Genomic DNA, 23,088 nt, shown 5'->3' on the forward strand with positions numbered 1-23,088 from the left:
GTTCTGCGTACGCAATGTGCGCCGTGTGGTTAGTCTGCGGTAAACCGTCATCGGCGTAGGTAACTCGATTTTTAATTTTTAATTATGGATTTTGATACTGAAAAGTTTATCATAGAAATCCAGAACCGGCAATCTCTTTGGAACACGAAGTGCTCAGATTATTCTGACAGAAATAAAAAACAAAGAGATTGGGAAGAGGTGGTGAATATTTACGGCGGTGAATTATCAGCGGACGAAAAGAAAAAACTCGGTTAGTATTTAATTAATTTATTGTAGAATATAGTACATTAGATAATTGTGTTGTATTAGTTTATTTATATTATAAAGTTATTTAGTTATTTAGTTATTAAGTTATTTATTTATTTAGTTATTTTGATACAAATTTAAATGTAATTGTCTTGCCAGTCCAATCTTCCCTCGGTCATAAAGTATTCTGCAAATAATTCACGGTATCTCAATGCAGTTCTGTCATTTCTTCGAACACTATCTGATGCAATGGTTTCGGCTAATGGGTTATTTAAAGTGTCTTCAAAAGAAAAACCATCTCTATCTCTCACAAAATTATGCAAAAGACAAGCAGATTTGATTATATCATTAACTAAATCAATATTTACAATGATAGGTCTATGAAATATTCGCCATTTATTTGCAAGTATGCCAAATGTGCATTCTATATAACGCCTAGCTCTGCAATGCCTATAATTATAGGTTTTTTTTGTAACATTTAAATTGTTTCTTGCATATGGACGCATCATAGTTGTACTTAAAGCGAACGCTTCATCGCCAACAAAAACGAACGGCAAACAAGTGGTACTATCTGGCGAAATCGGTGATGGATCGGGAATGTTCAGACGTTTCTCCTGAATTTTTTTATAAAAATTAGAATTTTGAAAAATTGCCGAGTCTCCAAATCTCCCATACGCTCCAACGTCTATTAGTACAAATTTATAGTCACTGTCACAAATTGCCATTAAAACTAGAGAGAAAAATCCTTTGTAATTATAGCACATTGATCCACTATTGGCAGGTGCTATAATTCTAATATGTTTGCCGTCACATGCACCTAAAATAATAAATACTATCACTGTAAAATCATGTAAAATTCCCAATAGTTTTCAAAAGCACCGTGAAAAACAAATGAAAAATTAAGGAAAAAACGGGAATTTTTACGCAAAACTGATTTAACTCAAAATCGATTTTGGTTTTTTGTGTAAACTCTAAAATAAATGACAGTAGATACATGCAATTTTGACTGAATATTAATATGAGTATTTTTTTATGATTATTAATTATTTATTTATATGATTATTTTTTTTTTTATATTTTTTAATTATTGTTAAAAAATACAATAGCAATTGGCACTGTAATACTCACCTATGCAGTGAGGAAAATTTGCTCTCTTAAAAAAACCATTTGCAATTTGATACTACATTTCTTTTGTTGGTTCAGGTAGACATATTTCTTTTAAACAATACCATATTGCAGCACATACTTCTCGGACAATTTCTGCGACAGTACTAATTCCAATCCAAAACACATAATGTAGTTCTGCAAATGAGCAACCTGTTGCCAAATATCTGAAACAATTATTTTTTTCAGGCGTGAATTTTCAGAAAAAATGGCGAAATATACGTGATTCTTTTGTAAAGGCCCACAAAGCAAAGGAGAATAAAAGTGGTTCTGAAGCAAAAAAAAAATGCCCCTACGTTTTCTACGACAACCTTTTATTTTTAAAAGATACGGTGTCGGTGAATTTAACGAGTTCAAATATTACTTCCAATACGGAAATAAATAATGAAGATGAAATTGTAGAAGGTCAACATACAACTGCTCATCCTTCAGATTCCTCGTGGGTACCAAAACGTAATAAAAAAAATAAAAATGATGACATTGGTAGAGAGTTAATAGGAATTTTAAACAAAAATTTAGAAACTAAAAATGTTGGAGACGACGAAGATCGTCTTTTTTTTATGTCTTTGGTAAAAGACTTTAAAAAAATACCAGAACATTTGCGCATTCAAACGAAATTGGACGTTTTAAAGGTCATTCAAGACGCTCAGAGGCAAAATACATGGGACTGGTATATTCAAAATAATCCACATCGTGGACCTTATCCGGCACAAATGAGATACCATCCTTACAACCATACGCCTATTCAAATATCTATACCTGCAACCACCCCACATCACGAAACTACCATAAATCAATCACCTCTCTCAAATGCAGACTCAACGAACACATACGAATCTCATGAAAGTGAAACTTCTTATATTGACCTTTTTAATTCAATTTCATAAGACAATGATATTATGTTAATTATAATGATAATATAAAAGTAAAATATGTTAAAATAATAATAATGATGAGTAATTTTTTGTAATCATGAAATTTGAAAAATTATAACATAAAATTTAAAAATAATTTGGTTTTTTTATTTACCGTAGTACAATGGTTAACTTTTCTTCAGGCTTAATACTTTTTCGGAATCGTGTGTCTTCCTTCGTTATTGATGTTCTTAAAATCCTCAATAATTCTTCAAATGATTTTAAACTCATTCTCATGTAACCAAAAAACTTGTCTTCATATTTTTTGAGGTTTTCAAAAAATATATCAAAATGCCTGGTTTCTTCTTTGGTTTGTAGGAAAGGATGTATCCAGTATTTTTTTTTTCTTTTTCTTTTTTATGTAGCGATTGTAGATGTAATAAACAGCAATCACTTCTTCAACGTCCATAGTTGAAATGGAGTTGTTAAAGTTGTTTTTAGCATACGGCTACCCGCTGAACCAACCGTAAATTGCGATCAACCGGACGGCTGGACGCATTACGGCTACCCGCTGAACCAACCGTAAACTGCGGTCAACCGGACGGCTGGCCGCATTGCGGGCAACCGCTTAGTGCGTATGTACCCTAATACCCATTAAATATTTTATCTTTATATATCAGTGATAAGTATAGATTTTATGTTTCATCTACACGTCTTGGCACCAGCCTGCACCATGACAAAATAAATTTATGGCCCGCAGTCCCGCACTATATACATAGGACGATTATTAGTGAACTGAACTGTACTGCACCTTGGTGTAATAATGTAATATACTAATATTGTTGTATGGTGAAAATCATAGACCTATAAAACATTGTTTAAATAAACAATATATATATAATATATTTAATCAATGCATAAACTATATATAGTATAATGTATAAACTTAGTTTAAAACGTTATAACTTTATAAGATTATTATATTCTATGACAATAGTATAATACCAATAACCAGTCTTGCTGATCGTGTAGTAATTATTCCAAATGGTAGTAAATTTCATCTGGGTTGGGTTAGGAATTCGGGATGTTGATCAAATGTGGTATTTTTGTAATATTCTTAATATTCCAGTAGTGAATTAAAATTAGATAATATTCTTCAATTTTATAAATAAAAATTGTCTTTTCTTTTTACTGTTGTCTACTTATATGCGACATGTTTTTTCATTGACTATCCAGTGACAATACCTAATATTTTGTAATTTGTTAATAACATTTGAATTAATTCTTCATCATATTATGTGAAATAATGTTTCGATTTTCACTTCAGTATCTTTTCCAATGGGAAAGGGAATCTCGTTGGTGAGTTTAAGAGGTCGAAATTTAAAATTCTGGCTTTACGATATTAAACTCTGGGAACTGTCAAAATATCAAATATTTCCAAGAAAAATATAAGTATTCCAATCAAAAATCATTATACTCATAACTAATACTTATTTTTATATTACACTCTTCACACAGACCTTAACGTTCCTAGTCACTGATGCAGCCAAACTATACAACTCTAAATTTAAAAATTGGCTTTAAAATCACACCAATCTTCATGTTAAAAAGCTATTATCTATCTCTATCCCGGGAAATTCTTCCAGAAGACTCAAGCAAAAATAGCACCGTAACCTTATAAATGAAACATATGAATACTTAAATACCTAAATGATCTGTAAATTCATGCTGAAGTACCTTCAACAATAGGTTCTTAAGTAACTCAACACAAACTAAATTTAATAAAAAACATCCACTATGCTTATTGTACTTTTTTATGTATAGATAGTATAAGTTATAGATTAAAAAAAATATTTTTCTTCTTCTTTATACTACATCTTATTGAGTAGGTACTAGACCTTGAAAGTATTTTCAGTGGCTTAGCATGAAATTTGGTGATCCTAAGGTTGGCATGTAGGAGGTGGATACAGGGGGAATTAGATGTCATATCCTCTCCATGACTTTTTTTATGACTGACAAACCATATTTAACTATAAATATTATGATTTGTAGATATGTACTACAATAGATGAAAACTACTCTTCAATACTAGCTGTACATAACTAAAATAATATTACTTCTTAATAAACATTAATGACTATGAATTACAGCTTGAAATAAATTATTTTAATACTATTCATAAAATATCTAGTTGAATAGTTAATTGTAATTAATGCTTTTAAACCAAGTGATTTTTAAATACATAAAAATTATATATAATATTTTATGCAATGTGAATTGTGAACATGATAGTATAGTAAAAAAAAAGTATAACATATAGTAAATAAAATTTTAATGATAGAAAATTATTTATATAACAAAAAAAAATTCAATTAAGACTTTGGCTATAATATTTTTTATATAATTATATATATATAATTACTGAAAAAAAAAATATATATTTATAATCAATTAGGTCTTTAACGAGTACAAAATTTACTAGTAAAAAATTACTAACAATCTTAAAACAGGGTATGGCCTGGGTATGGATATAATATTTTAGATTCAAAACATTTTGATATTACTATAATTTGTATCACAGTCATTTAAGTTCTTGGACTAAGTATTATGATAAAATAAATTACAAGAATAACATTTTGTTTGAAAAATAAAAATAAATAAATATGCTTAATCTATATTATTGGATTAAATAATTTGCTTCAAACATTTGCTTTGAAATATATAACAAAAGATTAAAACAATTTACAGTTAAAAGTTTTATAAAAGTTGTCTGAAAATTTAGAGATTTATTTATTCCATTTATTTTTTTATGTTTGACTTTTAACTTATACTGGTTTAATTTATAAATTATCATTTAAGTTATTTTGTCTACCAAATTAGTTTTGTAAATAATTGGCAGATTACAATTTAAAAAAATATAAAAATCAAAGATATTTGTAATGGTTTTATATACAAATGATATAATTAAAAATTAATTTAATGTTTTTGTAAAAATGAATGATTGTTTTCAATTTTAAGATTGGTAAATATTATAAATATAATAAAGTACTCATAAAATTAAATTTTATTAATAAATATAAAAGTAACAAACAATATTGAAAATTGTATAACGTTCACAATATGTTTTTATGAGGTGTATAATATCACATACTAGCTTTATGTAATCTGTGATAATAATATGCAATATACATTGAAGGAATGTCGATTAAAATTGAGGAATTAAGTAAATACCATAGTGCATGATTATTTAAAAAAAATTAAGAAACATATTAAAAACCCTGAACTCCACTAGATCGTAGAATTGTTGATGTTTCATCTAGATTGAGCAATTCATCATCATCAGAAATAGGTGTATCATCAAGTCTTCCACTTTGCTGAACTTTATGGTATTGTATTTTTATACGTCGCAATAAACCAACTCGATGACGACTTCTATGCATCAATATGTCATCAGTCACCCAAAACATAAGTGCCTATATCAGTAAAGAAATTTTATAGGAGTAGTTATAACACTAAAATAACAATAAAGTTTAATATAGTTATTTACATTTATAAACAGAGGTATGATAAGCATGACTATAGTTAATTCTGTTCTAGGGTCAGTAAACGGTGACATGATAAATTTTGTGATAACTCGCCAGATGTCTAATGAAATTAACAATGTAATAACAATTTTAACACAACATAAAAGTGACAAGTATAAGCCACACTGAATAAACCAGATTCTAATTGATTCTGGCTTTCCTGAAAAATCAAAAAATCAACTATCAATATAATATCAAATTGTTGTACCTAATTATAAAATATTCATAAAGCGGTATAAATTGAAGAAAAAAAACTGGGTGTAAAAATAAATAAAACAATTGTACCTAGTCACTTTTGGTTTACTCATTAATTCTTAATTAGCGATATTAACACGTTGACTGTATACTGACGTTATGAGGATTTATCAGCAATGCATTTGACACCATTTGGTGTTGATATATATTTAAAGTAAATAGTTTATTATTCTATACACATGGCTGAATGTTATTTTATTATTATTTGACTTGGATTAAATGCATGTTTTAAAATATGTATACATATGTTGTTTGGACGTATAAGGTATAACCATAAAGAGCAGTTTCACTATGTTATTTTTTACATTTATCATATACAATGGGTAAAATCTGAAAAAGTCATACACAGTCAATGTGTTAAAAAATATTTTTCCTTATACACCAAGTGATGTATATGCATTTTCACAATATTACACCACTATACTAATATACCACATACTAAGAATACATATAATACTTTTAAAATCATACCATATTCTCCAAAGTTAAAAGATTCCCAATTTTTTACTCTTGCTACATGTTGGGAAAATCGTATACCAAAAAATATCAATAAAAGACCAAGTGATGAATCCATTAAAAAATGAATCATATACCTACAAAACAAAATGATTAATTTTGGTATTTGAACTTTTACTAAAAACCTTATTTTTTTTTAATTTGAAAAAGATGGTTTTAGGTAGATTAAACAAAACAATTATGACTCATGGATATTTAATTATATAGGTATAATAAATAAACAACTATAGATATTCACCAAGTGCATGGATCACCTTGAATTTGACCGGCCAAAACTAAATTTGCTGAGTGCATAAGCAAGGAGCCCATTCCTTGTTTGGAAGTATCAAAAAACCATACCTTCCAGGGTCGTCGATCATATTTTGGTTCACAAAATCTTTTTACTGATAAGAAATGTATAAATAAACTTAAATGTGTTATTTTATCTATCAACCTATTCATAATTCATGTTAAAAGACAATAAGTTTGTATTATTTTTAAATGAAATTGATACAGGTTGATATTCAACACGAGGGGAAACCTTAAAAGTATTTTAGAAGTATCTTGATTATGTAACATCAGATAAATCATATTTATTAAAAATATAAAGCAACTACTAACTATAAGAAAATGAATGAAAAATGTAAATATGTACGATAGTAAATTGCAAAAACATGTGCATGAAGTTAACAAAAAATAGCTTAAAGAGAAGACTTCCATTGAAAAATTAACAAATGTTTGTTGCATTATAAATTGTCATACTAATGTAATTAAAAGCACATCTTACTTATTAAACAAAGGAATGCCAATGTAGCCAAAAGGCCTTGTAGGAACCATCCAAAATTACCGACCAATGCATTCGGTTCACAATGTACATCTGGTTCATCAAATATGTCTACCATCATGACACATGAATTTTAAGCCTATTTTTGTACAAGAAAAAATTAGCACTTATATTTTTATAGTAATTGTTAAAAAGGATAAAATAAAATGAACTACGAGTGGATAATTTTAAACTAATTGAGTATTATTGATAATGGAACACAAAAATTTGTACATGAATATAATTGACTCATTTTAGTGTTTAAGTAAAACTAATTAATTTAATAACTACCGTAAAGGAAGACCTATATCATTTTATAAACAAAACATTGATTCATTCACAAATCATTAATAACAACTACGGAATAACTTCTTTAAAATTAAAGTATTGATGAACATAATATAATATATATTAAAAAGTTCAATCACAATAAATGTTATCATTTCTTCATTATCAACTTATTCATGTGTGGTTTTTATTATCTTATCTATAATCCTTAGATCCTTAGATCATGTGATATAAGCAGCCTAAGGGGAATGCGGTGATGTCTTTGTCTAACACACGTGGGACATACAATATAGGTCTGACAAAAATTAAGGTACTTCTAGTATCTAGTTGTTGTTGTAAATGTAATGTATTTGCTATTATTATGTATTTACATTTTACGTACCTCTTTTTTTAAGTGTCCCCCTTTAGGATAAAATAATAATTATGGTCACACTACCTATGTTCCACGTGTGTTAGACAAAGACAGAAAATCACCGCTTCCAACCCCCTTAAATTTAAGCAGCTGTAATCCCAGCGAGCCTACAATTAATGCCATAGATCCAGTGGCAAGTATTTATGGCGTTTAATCGTACAACTCATTCCATTATGGTTTTTCATGCTGGCGGATGTAATAGTTTGGTTTCCTTATTCTAATCTCCATGCCTTCGATAATATTATCATAGAACAATATATGATAATATGATAATATCAAATCGATAAAGTTGTATAATAATAAAAATTAACTATTATTTTCGCGGCTTTTTTTGGCGTTTGGCATTTATCTATTCTGTGGTCTATCTTCATTCTTGATCTCTTATTAATTAGTGTAATCACTGTATAATAAATCCTATACATTAATGTTCTGCTTGAATGCTTGATATTTTTAAGTTTTGATCAGAACAGCTTCAAATTTTTCGGATGTTTTGAATTGTATGATCTGAAATTATTAAACTGTTGATATATTTATTACTTTACTAGGTAAGTGCTGGAATTATATTTTATGTTACTAACCATGCTTATAGCTATGATATTATTTTTCAAATTAGGTACCATGAACATTTTCCAAGATAGCCAAGTAATACGATATATTGAATCATTGGATGGATTGAGTCCTGTCCAGATGAATGATTCCACAGTCTGTCAATGCATACAAAATGATATTCCGGAAGATGCTCACTCTAATATTGTAGTTCCTTTCAGTAGTAACTTGGCTGAATTAGCTGCTAATCGTGAGCAAAAAGACATACGACAGATTGTAATGTATATAACAAAATCATCTTATTTTAACGGAGATACAATGAAGTTCTTAGTTAGCGAAATGTTAATATGCAATGATATTGTAACAGTCGAACAGTATTATAATGTTCTTTATAATAACCTTATGCAACATCCACCATGTGCTCATTATATGCATATGGAGTATGATAAATTACTGCTCAGTTCGAATAGGAATTATTTTGAAGAAATGACTCTATGGGATTATATAATACAACGCTTGAGTGAAATCGCAGAAGGATTTATTTTATATTCAAACAATAAAGCGTTTGATTTGGCATTCAAAAGATGTTTCAGTTTTTGCATAACCATTTTACAAATTGATTTTGAAGTGTCCAAAAAGAAAAATATTAGATCTTTAGTTGCAAAATGTCTAAAGTATAAACTTGAAAGAAGAACTAGAATGAGTGAAATTAACAAACTTTTGGATAAGTTATTTAACACTGGGTTTAATTTTCAAATGCCTATTATTCATCTTGCAATACTTGTAAATCAGTTGGTATAAAAATATAACTTTTCATCTTACGTATCCACTGATTACATTTATATTGATAAAGTTTTTTTGTTTGCTTAAATAAATGTAATCATTATTTTATTAATCTTAGACAACAAGGAGATAAAGTTGCTTTTTGATATACTAAAATTTTAAATACAAATTAATGTGTAACTATCCTTGATTTAATAAAAAATATTCATAAATAAAATTTTAAAAATTGTTATTTCTTTTAAAAATTTATTATAATTCATTGAAATTAGTATAGTAGTTTAATTATATATGCTCTAGAATGTGTGGCCATATTTAAAAATACTCAAGTTAACTTCTTTTTAAAAATTATTCCACTCGACATAGTTATAATTACTTAAAGTTGGTGGTTACATATAAACTTAATTATGAGTACTTGACAGTCGTTGACACTAATATAGTAAAATTATTATAGCAACAATGTGGTACGATACTAATATAGAGTATGGGACATATTGATATCCCTTGCTGTTGTCTTGTAAAAATCATATCAATCAATACCTATGGTGATAACTGATAATAGATATTAGAGTTTACAATTGTTTAGGAATAACTTCGTAGTGAGTCTTGCAAAAAAAATTCTTTAAACTACTAGTCTTCTATGTATTATTTAGAAAAAAGAGAATACACTTTAAATATATTTTTCAATTATACAATAATTTAATAATTGATAATACGACTGAAACTATAAAATATATGAACATGTCATTATTATAAATAGAATTATGTTCATTGCAACTTTGGAAAACATATTTTAACATATATTTTTCCTTGCCCAGAAGCCATATTATTCAATAATTTAGTAAATATTGTAATCGATGGTGTTATAAGTATTTTATTGGATTGTGTATACGGGGTGATTTATGAAGCGTAAAACACTCATTATTTCAAAAAGTGTAAATGTTTTTGAAAATATAATTTTACATAGCTTCAAGTTGTTTACAAAACAACATTTTTATTAAAAAATTATATTTTCAACATTTTTTTAAGTATTTTACTTTTTTGAATGACAGCATGTAGTTTTAATTTGATATTCCAAAACAGAATATTTTTCTAAGTAATTTGATGTATAAAAATTGAATTTAGGGCGAGTAGTTTACGAGATATAGGTATTTAAAGTTTAGATGAGCGGAGTAGAGTGGTACGGGGTTAACCCGCGACATATTTGTCTACTACTCCGCTCATCTAAACTTTAAATATTTATAACTCATAAACTACTTGCCCTAAATTTAATTTTTATGTATCGAAATACTTAGAAAAATATTCTGTTTTGGAATATCAAATTAAAACTACATGTTGTCATTCAAAAAAGTAAAAACTTAAAAAATTATAGGGATAAAAAAATGTTAAAAATATAATTTTTTAATAAAATCATGGTTTTGTAAATGAGTTGAAGCTATGTAAAATTATATTTTCAAAAACATTTACACTTTTGGAAATAATGAGTGTTGTACGCTCCATGTATTTGTAAATTTACTGGTTAATAAAACAAATTAACATATCAGTAACTAGTAAGACACCAACTACTCATAGATATATAGAATTGAAATTGCTGCATCACTACCATATAAACATATTAATTAATATGAATTCAACAATCATCCCAGTAACATAATATTTATCGAAATTATTTTTTGTTTAATGTTTGAGAACACTATTTTTTTAAATTTTTTTTTCTATTAATTATCCCACGGCAACTTAGGCCATTGGGAAGGGGGTGGTGCTGTAGGTTTATGGAACGGTAGGTGTGTTACACGTGGGTGAGTTTTGGCAGAATTTTTTACTGGGGCACCCGTAGGCTTCTGCCATGCTGCGGAGTGGGGGTTGGCGGCACTTGTTCTCCGGACACCGTGACTTGCCCGGAGAAAAAATGTCGCCCGATGGTTGAGGATCGAACCCGGTTCGACTGAGCCACAGCCAACACGTTTTAATGTTTTAACACTATTGTTAAAACACCTAACCTAACCTAGTGTGGTTACATAAATCATACTAAATTCATGGTATATTTTAAATGTTAAGTGCCGAGTAGCATGGATGGTTATTAAACATTTAATGAAACAATCGTGAACTAATGATTCCTTAAACATGATTTAGTCATCCATACGATCTTATTGAATCATTAAATTAATCAATTTTACATGTGACCCAACATATATATGTCATATATTCAATGAAAAACAATACAACAGATTCTTTTATTTAATTTATTTTAAATTAACTTCAATAAGCCAAATACATATTATAATGATCACGTACAATTATTTACTGATTTTTGTTGACTTATTTAAGTTATAAATAAATTAAAAAGCAATTAACTATTCTTGTAAATTTAAAAATTTTATTAAAATAGTTAATATTTTTATTTATCAACCACCAAAGTAACATTAAAATATAAAATTTAAAATTACAATACTATTGCAAGTTACATTAAAAATAACCCATATCTATAAAAAGTTATAGTTTGTATTATATAACTTCCACACTTATAAGTACGGGAAATAACAACTATTTATATTTAAAATATCACAAAGAACATAATATCAAAAATATTATACATTTTAGCGCATTAATTGCAAACAGAAATTGGTTATCTCCCAATATGCAGTCTACCTACGTTTGTGTACTACTTAACTATAAATATGAGTATAGTATGCAGTCTACAAATGTTAGTCTTTAGAGGCCTCTTAGACTGAAAATTGTATTAAAAAAAACGTGTAGTACTAATGAAGACCTCTTAAAGAGTTACTTAGCCGAGAATTGGTGCTAAGGATTATAAAACTGATAATATTTTTGATGCTTCCTTTAAAGTTATGAAATTATGCTTGGTGGATAATCTGTAATATTTTTATACTTATTATACTTTCTTTCTTTTTTTTTTTTTACGGAGAACCACAGCAATATAGGGTGTGTGGTGATATGGTAGGGTTGTATATGTTGCTAAAAATCTCAGGTGGTCACTTACCCGGGAGCTAATAACTATGGCCGTTACATACGCTCAGTATATTCTGCATATTGTGCATAAAACCGTGCCTCCCCAAACCACACTTTCTTTTTAACATCCTAATTGCATGTAAAATCACTAAAGAATGTTTTTTTATTCATACTTTTAATATTATTATGGTAGACCACGTCCATTTTGGTACACAGCATATTTTTTCAGTAGTCTGCATATTAGGAGATAGTACAACTATTTCTTATAACATAATAATGTTAATATGAAAATATTCTGATCAACAAATTAATCAGTTTTTGTTTTTAATTCTTCAGAAGGCAGTTCAAGTACTTCAACATCTTCATCAAATCTACTTTGATCCACGGGATACAACCTAATACAATATATAATTAGATAAAGAATAAGTTCATTTTAACTTTCATAATGATATTATTTACCATCTTTGATATATATAAATGAGAAAAACTATATCATCCCTGAAACAGGCTAATCTATGGGCAGTAGGCATTGGAATGATAAATGCAAACAAGTCATCAATGAAAGTGTTAAATGCCTAAATAACATTATAATTTAAAATAAATTGTGTCTATTAAAAATTTATAAAATCTCACCTTATACATAAATGTTTTCCATGGAAGATTAGCAACTGATTTAAGTCTATAGTTGATAAAAAGTTGAGGTAACATGAAAAGAAAACCAAACGCATAGACTCCATTGACAAGACTTTTGATACTCCAAGAATACCAGCTAAATACATTTTTAGGTTAACACATTTAAATTATCATATTATACAAAAGAAATGTAGGAGGATCAAACCTTTTTTGTGGTTCATAGATAAGTGAATAAATAGCAGCACCAGCACATAAAGGATATAAAACATAGGACAGATATTTCATGGATTCAGCATCAAACTTTTTAGTATCTTCCTCGGCACGATTTAAGGTCAATTGTTTTAGTTTTAGATTTTTCCAATCTATTGGTATGATTTTAAACACTTTCCAGATCTAAATAATTTTAAAATTAATGGTAAAATGTATAAACATTATAATTTAATAAATATGCTAATACCCATTCTTTCTTTAATAACAAATTTATTCAATTTTAAAATACACTCAGACCTACTTTAAAATCCTGGAAATGTTTTGAAATGCTTAAGGAGTGTTTTATGGTGATACAAACTCCTTCTATCAAATGAAAACACCCACATTTAATAGTAAATAATTTAATGAATCATTGTTTTGAAAATTTTGATATAAGTACCTAATTTAAAATTTTAATGCTAAGTTTATCAGTTATCAAAGTGTTTATATTACAAACAATGATCCTTAAAAATGGTTTCCAAAAATATAAAATGGATGTAACATTGGATATAATATTTATTATACTTGAAGCATTATAAACAATTATAAATACTGACAGATTAATGCTTTAATTACTAAAATGTTGAGATCACCATCAGCATTCAAAGGCCTTATTTTTTTCAAACCTATTATTATGAGAATGAAACTATTATTTTTAGTGCACAAAGTTAAATAACTTAAAAAATAGTTGTTAGAATTTGATATTGAAATTTAAAAATTATCAGCTAAATCATTTATAGAAGAAATTGGGGTTTTCGTTAAAAAGTTTGTATCCCCATAGAATACTTCTTAAGTAGTATAAAAAAATATTTATCATTTAAAAATATGGTCTTAAAGTATATTATTTAAAAATTACAAAAAGCAGATTTTGAATAACTGCATTATTTATGAAAAAAGTAAGTGAGTAGGTATGCTTAGCAAATTACTTTGTATGCAAGACATAAGTAATCAGGTGATTCTTTTTGTCAAAGAATATTTATTTTTTTTTTATTGAACATTTTAGCATTTTAACACTTTTTATTTCAAATATTATTAATGTTTAAATTTTGTTTTGCCATTTTAAATTCTTATAATATTTTTGTTTTATCATAAAATACATTTAAATTCTTTATTCCAAATCAAAATATTTTTTCAGAGTACCTACTTCAATGTATACAAATTGCATTTTTCAAGTGTAGTTTATGAGCGAGGATGTCAGGTTATATCAGTGGTTCTTAACCGGTGTTCCGCGGACTTCGTATAAGTGTTCCGCCAAAATTTTTAAATCAGTGAAAAAAAAATTCTTTCAAAATATAATCATTTTAGGTTTTGTTGGTTTATTTTTGTACACAAAAACGTTATCGTTAACTTTCGAATAATATAATGTGTCAGTATACTACTATACTATATAATATATTAATATACATTATTATTATTATATTATACAATAATCTCCACCATACTGCGATAACATACGTATAGATATTGACAATTTTATTTTCTGCACTAATAAAAGTTATAAAATACATTAGTAATAGTACGTTGCCCACGGTTATCAATGTTAGACGCGTGTACAACTTCATAACTAAGGATTCTGTTATTTTTTTAAGTAAGTACAATTTGAAATTTATTTAGTTAATTAATTTAATTTGTAACGACCATTTTAATAACAAAATGGACAAATTTCTTAAACGGAAACATGATTCTGGTACTGATAATGCAAGTACAAATACAAGCAATGTCAATGATGAGAATAAAATAAAAAAGGTCAATAGACAATATTGCAACGAATTTTATGCTATACATTCATTGTTTAATATATTAAAAAATTAAAAATGTATGTACTACTATTTTATTTTACGGTTGTGTTTCGCGAAAATCTTGTAAAATGTTAAGTGTTCCGTCATTTGAAAAAGGTTAAGAACCACTGGGTTATTTAGTACAAGTAGTATAAGTTTAGATGAGTTAAATGGAGTGGCCTCGTAAAATATTGGCCCACTACTCACCTCAGAAAACTATCATTCGAAATTTGATTGTTTAATGTTATGTATCAAAATACTACTAATAATTATATAATATTCTGCTTTATACTATGAAATTAAAAATGTTTAAGCTTAAAAAATTGTAAAAACTTAAAATTAGGTAAAAAAATGTGCAAATTTAGTTGATGCCTGCCGCCAAAAAAGTATTTTACCGCCACCTATATTTTTAGATTTAATCATTTGTTATTATTTTTATTGTCATGTTAAATTAATTTTTTCCTAAAAACAGAGATTACAAATATATTCTGATGTGTAAAAATTAAATGCACAAAAAAATAATTATAATCGGAAATTTAAAATTGTATCTATAAAATATATAACAAGTAATAATGGTTAGGTACCATAATTAAAATACTGTAAAAAACCAATGAGAAAACAGATACTATTTTTACTTAAAAGTTTGATTATAGGTAAATTCACTCAAATATAAAAATTAAAAACTAATAACACACTATTGAAACTAATGAACGGAAATTTGGTATGTAGTACGCGTGTAAGACAAAAACAACATACGCCGCTATGGTGCTTCTAAAGTTCTTACTTTTGTGTTTATTATTTTAATTTTAAATGTATTAACTATAATGTATATAAACACTATATTATGATGATTACAACATGGAAAACACAAATGGCTAGCATAAACTAAACTTGTAACTAAAAAAAAATAAAATACAATAGAACCTTGATAACTCAATTTTTTTTTGCCTCCAACCAATTCTAGTTTTCAAGGTTATACAGTATTTAAGAAATGTTTATAGTTTTTGAAAAAATGAGTGTCTTACATAAATTAATTACTTTGTTAATAAATACCTATACAATTATATTGCGTTAATGAAATGTTGTATAATTTTTACCTCTATTACAGAACTGATTGCACTTGGTACAATGATCAACATTGAAGCTTTTTCCTCAAATAAATAAAGTAATACAACAGTTTGACTAAAAGCACGCCAAACAACAAGACGCGATGATAACCCAGCCATAGATTTTCTTGATCTCCAAAATGATATGTCATTTTTAAAGGCTAAGAAATCAAATAATATCTAAGAACAAATAATAATAATAATAATGTAAAGTTTTAATTTTAAAGAAAACAATAATAATGTATAAATTTTTTCTTACGTGAACAAATGCAACAATGATTGAAACTAATAACAAATAATGATTAGTATCAAAAATAGCTTTAATCTCATCAATATCTTTGCTTTTGAATCCAAATTGTTGCAATGTTACCATAGCTAATTGAGTTTGTGTTAATATTCTAAAAGAAAAAATATTAAATTAAAAATAAATACAACATAGATTTGGCAACAATGTAATGAACTCAAACCAAAATTAATAAGTTAGATTTATTATATAATAATGTACATAATATGAACATAGGGGGGTTCTCGTTATTTATAAATGATTGTTAAAGATTTTAAATGATTCAAACTGAATAAATCAAGCCACTTCAATCAAGAGAAATAATTATACAATTTACATTTAAATAACTAAATATTATTAAATAACATATATTTTATTCATCTTATATTTTTGAAGTAAAAACAATAATGTTAAAAAAGATAAAAATTATTTTACAGGTTAATCTTTACATTACCTTAGACCAGTGTAACTTAAAGGTTCATAACGTAATAAAATAGGTACATGTGTGGTATTTTTATCAATTTTTGTAATATTGAAAGATCTATCTTGAAGAGTATTATGTAAGAATATAGGTAAATACTCTTGGTTTTTTTTATATAATCTGAAATAATTATTTAAAATATAAAACTAATTAAATAATCAAGGATCAAAGCTTTCCTTTTCATTTGGTAATTTTAAAATTACTTTTACCTTATATATTGATAAACATCGCTAGGCATATGAATCTGAGAAAAATGTAATGGTTCCTTTAACATGCTAACTGGTAATACAACTTTTATATGTGTCACTGGTTTTTCAACATTCTTTTTTATGTTTTCCCCTTCATGTAATAATTGAAAAATTTTATATTCAGGTTCTTTGTAAATAGACATTGGAACTAAGGTATATACAGTCTCAGGATCGGTTAATAATTTGGTCCATTTATCCCCAGAATATAGTGTTTCTTGAGCTTTACTTAAGAACACATGTGCATATAATGTTCCATTTTGTTTGGTTAGCCTTGGTAGTTCTACAGCCATCAATCTGCAATTAAAAAAAAAAAAAACAAATAAAAATAATGTTATTTATATTCATTTAAATAATAGTAGTTTATACCATACAACTACTATACCTTTCATATGAATCATTGTAATTTGGTAACAGGAATTTGTCTACAAATATAACTTCTGATCCTCTGGGGTTTGAACGTGATGCAACAAATATGGTAAGCTAAAAAATGATTACGATAAGATTGATAAGAATAATTAAATTAGAAATTTTATACAATAAAACATACTTCTAAATTCGGTTTTCGTAACAAAAATGATTTCAAACATAGACCTTCACTAGTACACGATGGCGGTTGTACCATTATCCATATCGAGTAGAAGAGATTACACAAGTATGTCACAAACAAAACAGTCAAAATTGTAGTAAACCCCGGTTTCATGGTGATGACTTCTAAAAAAAATGTAGGTTAAATTATAGATTAAAAATCTAGCTGTTATTTTAACAATTGTGATGATTAAAATTAATTATTGTAACATATTTTTAATTATATATTCATAAAAAATATTTAAGTTTTATTTTTATTGAATTTATAGTATATATGTAGTTTATAGGTGGAATATTTGATCACAACAGAAATTAATTGATTTATATATATCTGTAGGGCATAGGCATATTTAATTATTTAAATAAATTTGAAATTTTCTCGTTACGCGCATCATACAAAAAGTTTTCAAACAGTAGATAATGTAAAAATAATTTAATTCAAATAAAAAAAAATAAAAAATGGCCAATTTATATTTAAAAAATTAACAATTAGGAAATACCTAAGTACCTCTCAAAATTAAAAATATTTAATCAAATTATTTTATTAAATACTTACTGGTTTTTGAATTGTTAAAAATATAGCTTTATAAATTAATACTTACTTAACACATAATAAAGATCATTAATATATCACATTATATATATATAATATTATTTTAATCAGGATGAATAATAAATTAATAACTAATAGGTAAGAAATACTTACAAATAAAAATTTGTTTTTATTTTTTACACTTCATGGATTTATTTACACTCGTGTATATGTGTGTATCTATTTTTAATTAATTTAGTTGTTTTAAATACACAACTAAATGTTCACAATACTCAATCAAACAATCCTTCAGTCCAATAATATTATTGTACAAATACAAATTTAAATTATGGTTACAACTTGAATGTTTTAGATTTTATTTTGTAACACATAAAGATTTTAATTTATCTTCGTGAATTGTGGAAACTGGAAAACTGCTTGTCAATTTGTAAATTTTTATTACGTGACAGAATATGTATTATAATTATTAATTATATATTTATTATTATTTATGGATATTATGAATAAACATTTATTATCACTAATCCTTGTGTTATCAAATGTAAATACCGGTATCGCTCACGGTCTTTAGAATATAGGTATCCGTATCAAGGTGGGTTGATCGGCATCGTCCTGTCAATATGAGTACGGGCACAGACTGAAGGTATGCTGACAAATAGATCCCGGGTCCTATTTGTTCATACACCGGCACAGAATATATCATATATTATGATCACGGCTATAGATAATAGCCTAGATAATAGATCTATAGCCGTGATTATGATATATATAATCTGTGGTACACTGGTACGGCCGTACCGGGTGATTACATTACTCTATGGTGATTACGTCATGTTCATCGATTTGCATAGATAATAAAAGATTCTGTCTATTATTTATGGTTGCGTGCTTGCGTGTGGCTTTCTATCAATTGATAAGGGGAATCAGACCAAACCAAATCACAATTCACAGTCAACTGAGGCACAGTCGCACAGAAGATAGAACACATAATATTATGATGTTCAAACAATTCAATATTCCAATAGTCAAGATTTTAAGAACTTGATAAAAGGTGAAGGTTAAATGAAAGAAATTGCCAAGAAGTGATGTCTTTTGCCAATTGCGGGTTGCCCTATTGTTGTTTCTTTTTATAATACTTCGAACTATAAAGTTTTATCAATGTTTTTCTCGATTAATAATTAATATTAATATAATATTAAAATTAATGATTGAGCCAAATCAATTAATTACAAATTGTGAGACAATTATTATTTAGAATCAAATTAATAATTGCTATTTGGGAAAAATTTCTGTAGATATTGTAGTTTCCTAGGAGAAATAAATTAGTTAAATAAGTCTTAACTACCTACTTGATTTTATATGTTTTTAAATATTTTTTGAAATTAACATGGCAACTAAATCTGAGGAAACCTCAACACCAGTTCCAAAAATGGTTGTTTTTGATTTGGGTATGTTAATTTGGGTATATACTTTTTATTACAATCAGGATGTTTCTATTGCAATTAATACTTCAAAATGTTAAAGTGAACTCCCATACCACACAGTAAAGATTATATAATAATTTAAAGATGTACCTTTGAGAATATTTTTTAAAAATATGTTTTTTTTAATTAATAAAGTATATTAGTAATCATGGATTTTTTTTCAATATAATTGAATAATTTTTCTCCTATAGATTATACATTGTGGCCATTTTGGGTTGACACTCATGTAAATCCCCCTTTTCATAAAAGAGCGTAAGTTTATAGTTTTAATATTAGGTGTTAGTTTAATGTATATCTTTAAACATTATTTTAATTTTTTTTTAGTGATGGTAAAGTAGTAGATTACAGAGGATGTGTAATCAAACATTATCCAGATACACCAAAAGTCTTGAAATATCTTCATGACAAAGATATTGGCATTAGTGTGGCTTCAAGAACTGGAGAAATTGATGGAGCTGAGCAACTCATACAGTTATTTGGTTGGAATAAATATTTTCAAAACAAACAAATTTATCCTGGTAGCAAAGATCGACATATAAATATGTGAGTACTGAGTAACAAGTATTATTGTTATATTTTTTCAACACTTATGTTTGATTTTATTAATTAGGATAAGCAAAAAATGTAATATCAAACTGGAGGAAATGATTTTTTTTGATGATGAACAACGGAACATTGTTGATTTGGAACGTTTAGGAGTAGTATCAATATTAGTAAAAAATGGGATGACAATGCCAGTTCTAATTAATGGTTTAAAAAAATTTTCAGATGTAAGATCAAATGTGTGAAGTATTGTGTTATTGTTTTAAGTACCATAAATTTATAACCATGAATTTTGTAATGATTGTTGTAATATTTGAAACAGAACTTCAATATTGTGTTACCATATATTTTTAACCATACTGATATACTATGATGGTATTGTATTACACTATTAAATGTGGTCATTTAATCCTAATTTAATTATTAATTAGTATTTTATATCTAAGGTCCATTTGATCCTTCCTACTAGAGGACTCAGCAAAAATTCTTATACTTACTATATTCAAAAAATCCAATTTAAAGTCCTTCGCATTATCTTAAAAGCTTCATTTTACATTACCAATAATACACTTGGCTGAATGCCTGTATCTAAACTGCATGCCACGTCTTAGAGGGGTCTGTCCAAATTGCATGCCATATTGCCATGTCTTAGAGGAGCCTGTCCAAATTGCATATTGATAATAATGATATAACTATAGTGTGACCACTGCAAGTTCAAAATATGTTAAGTGAAAAAAAACAAAACCCTTTTTGACATAGATCCAGCACCTTTGGCCAGTTCCACCAGCAATAGCTCATCCCTGGTTTTACGCATGCTGGTTACCTGAGCTCCCAGCTCTACTAAGTTTAGTTTGCTGTTCTGCCTAACTGCGCGGACGGTGTCCGGGTACGACGAACCAGCACCTATCTTGACTAAAATCGCAGGGGGTTTAGCCCTGAGCTTCACTCCTGTCTTCGGAAGGGTAGGTTAGCGAGCCTCTGTAGCACTGCAGGCTGCTGCGGCTGCTTTCTTACCAGAAACATCCTTTCCTGTATCCGCGTGAGTTAGTGGCTCGCGCTCACCTGCCTTGACCGAGAGATGTCTTGATGGCTCCTTTTCCCGGCACTCCTGTTTGCTCTCCCACCAATTAGGAGTCAGCACAGTGTCAGTTCCAACGTCAACCATCTCCGGCTTGATGTTGTTTCTACCCTCAGAGCCAGTCGCCAGTACATCTCTGCATTTCTTAGCTGGTGGAAGAAGTGGTGATCTCAATTTCCCTTTCTTAGTTATAATGCTAGGCTTAGCTAACTACTGTAGGTAAATGTCCGAAATTTGGTAGGTTAGGTTAGAATAGATTTTGATAAAATCTAAGAAACACAAAATTATTTGGTCAAACCCCGAATTAATTTTGTAGTTGGGACTTTTACATATAAGATTTAGTAAATAATCAGTATTAGTTAAAGTCCCAAATTTTGTACCAATAACGTTAATAATTAATATTGAAGTATATTAAGTACTAAATTAAAAACTAGTGTATTAAATACACAGATTTATATTATTGCTGAATATTATAGATAGGTATTAGGTCGTACTATAGGTGTAAATAGAGACCAAACACTAAGGGTACTAAAACTATGCAAATTACATTAACTTGTGATGGCATAGCCCCCACTCCCTTAAATACCATATTTAAATTTTATAACTACTTTAACTATTCTCAAGTAAACCATAAACGATAAAACGATATAATTAAATACAATAGGTACATAATATTTTATATTATTAAGGCGATACAAACTATGACTAAATAAGAACAAATGAAAAAAACTATTTTGTTTAATAATTTATTAAAATAATTAGGAATCATACAATTTTAATTTTAATTTTAAATATTTGTATAAGCTATATTTTATAACTAAATATATCTATAATTAAACATGTTTATATTTAAATATATTATTTTTCTATTACCAGTATTCTACTTTTATAGTATTTCTGATGAAGCAATTTTATTAATAACACTCTTTTAATATTTAATATTGATAAATCTGTAAATTGCTGTTGCTTCATATTGGCTCATAGCCAGTTGTTTAGACTACATATTGACGAGAAACTTCTCTCAACACGTAGCAGAATTTACCAGAATAGTTAGAGCAACTTGTAACATTTTATATACATTTGGAAATGTGGGCTCCTTATAAATATCTTTAGTAACTTCATGATATGATTATTGGAGGGTAAGCAGTTCTAAAACCTTCATATTATTTTTAAATAATATCAAGAGATTACTATACTAACCACGATTAAAGCTATATACGTATATATTTTAATCTTGCTGCTCAGTTGAGAATCTATTATCTATAACGAAATTATCGATGTAATTCATCACATAATATTTGATCGTATAAGACATTTGGTAAAAACGTCAAATAAAAAAAACCCTGCTTAAAATAAAGAAAATTGTTTTTTTTTCACATAATTTTTCAATTTTTGGTGTTTTTGAACTGAGGATACTATACCTAATAAGGTTTGGGGCTGCATCAGCATAAAATTATTTATTTGTGCAGGCTTGACTACTGTGACATCTCGAGTTGCACAATACTTTTTTGGATCGGCACTTACATCTATTAGTCATAAATTTTTTAAACAATCACACATTCACACATTATTAATCTTTATTCACCAGTCAAAGACAGTTGCGATACTGCTTGTCGAATACTAATTTCATTATCTGGTATTATTGTCGAT

The 23,088-nt window shown here is 27.4% G+C and overlaps 6 protein-coding genes across 7 annotated transcripts; 3 read left to right on the top strand and 3 right to left on the bottom strand.

Annotated features, from left to right (window-relative positions):
• The first annotated feature begins 84 nt into the window (after positions 1-84).
• On the top strand, positions 85-2,421 carry LOC107162808 (uncharacterized). The gene is made up of 2 exons (XM_089221574.1): positions 85-250; positions 1,600-2,421. Exons 1-2 carry the CDS (start codon positions 85-87, stop codon positions 2,295-2,297), a joined length of 864 nt encoding a protein of 287 aa, XP_089077700.1. The 3' UTR covers positions 2,298-2,421.
• On the bottom strand, positions 247-3,187 carry LOC149058918 (uncharacterized). The gene is made up of 3 exons (XM_089221577.1): positions 2,440-3,187; positions 1,375-1,577; positions 247-1,063 (listed from the first exon to the last, which is right to left on the bottom strand). Exon 3 carries the CDS (start codon positions 1,008-1,010, stop codon positions 384-386), a length of 627 nt encoding a protein of 208 aa, XP_089077703.1. The 5' UTR covers positions 1,011-1,063; positions 1,375-1,577; positions 2,440-3,187; the 3' UTR covers positions 247-383.
• Positions 3,188-5,310: 2,123 nt separating this feature from the next.
• On the bottom strand, positions 5,311-7,867 carry LOC107162581 (store-operated calcium entry regulator STIMATE-like). Of its 2 annotated transcripts, XM_015509546.2 has the most exons (6): positions 7,713-7,867; positions 7,386-7,521; positions 6,858-7,002; positions 6,575-6,696; positions 5,812-6,008; positions 5,311-5,737 (listed from the first exon to the last, which is right to left on the bottom strand). In XM_015509546.2, exons 2-6 carry the CDS (start codon positions 7,501-7,503, stop codon positions 5,534-5,536), a joined length of 786 nt encoding a protein of 261 aa, XP_015365032.1. In that variant the 5' UTR covers positions 7,504-7,521; positions 7,713-7,867; the 3' UTR covers positions 5,311-5,533. The 2 variants fall into 2 exon arrangements, with proteins under 2 accessions (XP_015365032.1, XP_089077702.1); XM_089221576.1 differs by lacking the exon at positions 7,713-7,867 and having other exon boundaries at positions 7,386-7,690.
• A 284-nt stretch (positions 7,868-8,151) lies between these two features.
• On the top strand, positions 8,152-9,667 carry LOC107162644 (uncharacterized). The gene is made up of 2 exons (XM_015509644.2): positions 8,152-8,666; positions 8,735-9,667. Exon 2 carries the CDS (start codon positions 8,740-8,742, stop codon positions 9,466-9,468), a length of 729 nt encoding a protein of 242 aa, XP_015365130.2. The 5' UTR covers positions 8,152-8,666; positions 8,735-8,739; the 3' UTR covers positions 9,469-9,667.
• Positions 9,668-11,671: 2,004 nt separating this feature from the next.
• On the bottom strand, positions 11,672-19,042 carry LOC107162883 (lipid scramblase CLPTM1L). The gene is made up of 11 exons (XM_015510016.2): positions 18,487-19,042; positions 17,743-17,906; positions 17,578-17,675; positions 17,157-17,489; positions 16,921-17,067; positions 16,443-16,581; positions 16,175-16,363; positions 13,256-13,443; positions 13,051-13,186; positions 12,877-12,992; positions 11,672-12,812 (listed from the first exon to the last, which is right to left on the bottom strand). The coding sequence occupies exons 2-11, from the start codon at positions 17,893-17,895 to the stop codon at positions 12,725-12,727; spliced, it is 1,587 nt and encodes a 528-aa protein (XP_015365502.1). The 5' UTR covers positions 17,896-17,906; positions 18,487-19,042; the 3' UTR covers positions 11,672-12,724.
• Positions 19,043-19,390: 348 nt separating this feature from the next.
• LOC107162893 (magnesium-dependent phosphatase 1-like) lies at positions 19,391-20,780 on the top strand. The gene is made up of 4 exons (XM_015510038.2): positions 19,391-19,781; positions 20,009-20,069; positions 20,142-20,360; positions 20,428-20,780. The coding sequence occupies exons 1-4, from the start codon at positions 19,721-19,723 to the stop codon at positions 20,603-20,605; spliced, it is 519 nt and encodes a 172-aa protein (XP_015365524.2). The 5' UTR covers positions 19,391-19,720; the 3' UTR covers positions 20,606-20,780.
• Positions 20,781-23,088: the final 2,308 nt, after the last annotated feature.

This window comes from Diuraphis noxia, unplaced genomic scaffold (assembly GCF_037042655.1).
Source record: "Diuraphis noxia isolate RWA-SAM2 unplaced genomic scaffold, SU_Dnox_SAM2 contig0002, whole genome shotgun sequence".
In the NCBI taxonomy this organism is placed as follows: Eukaryota; Metazoa; Arthropoda; class Insecta; order Hemiptera; family Aphididae; genus Diuraphis; species Diuraphis noxia.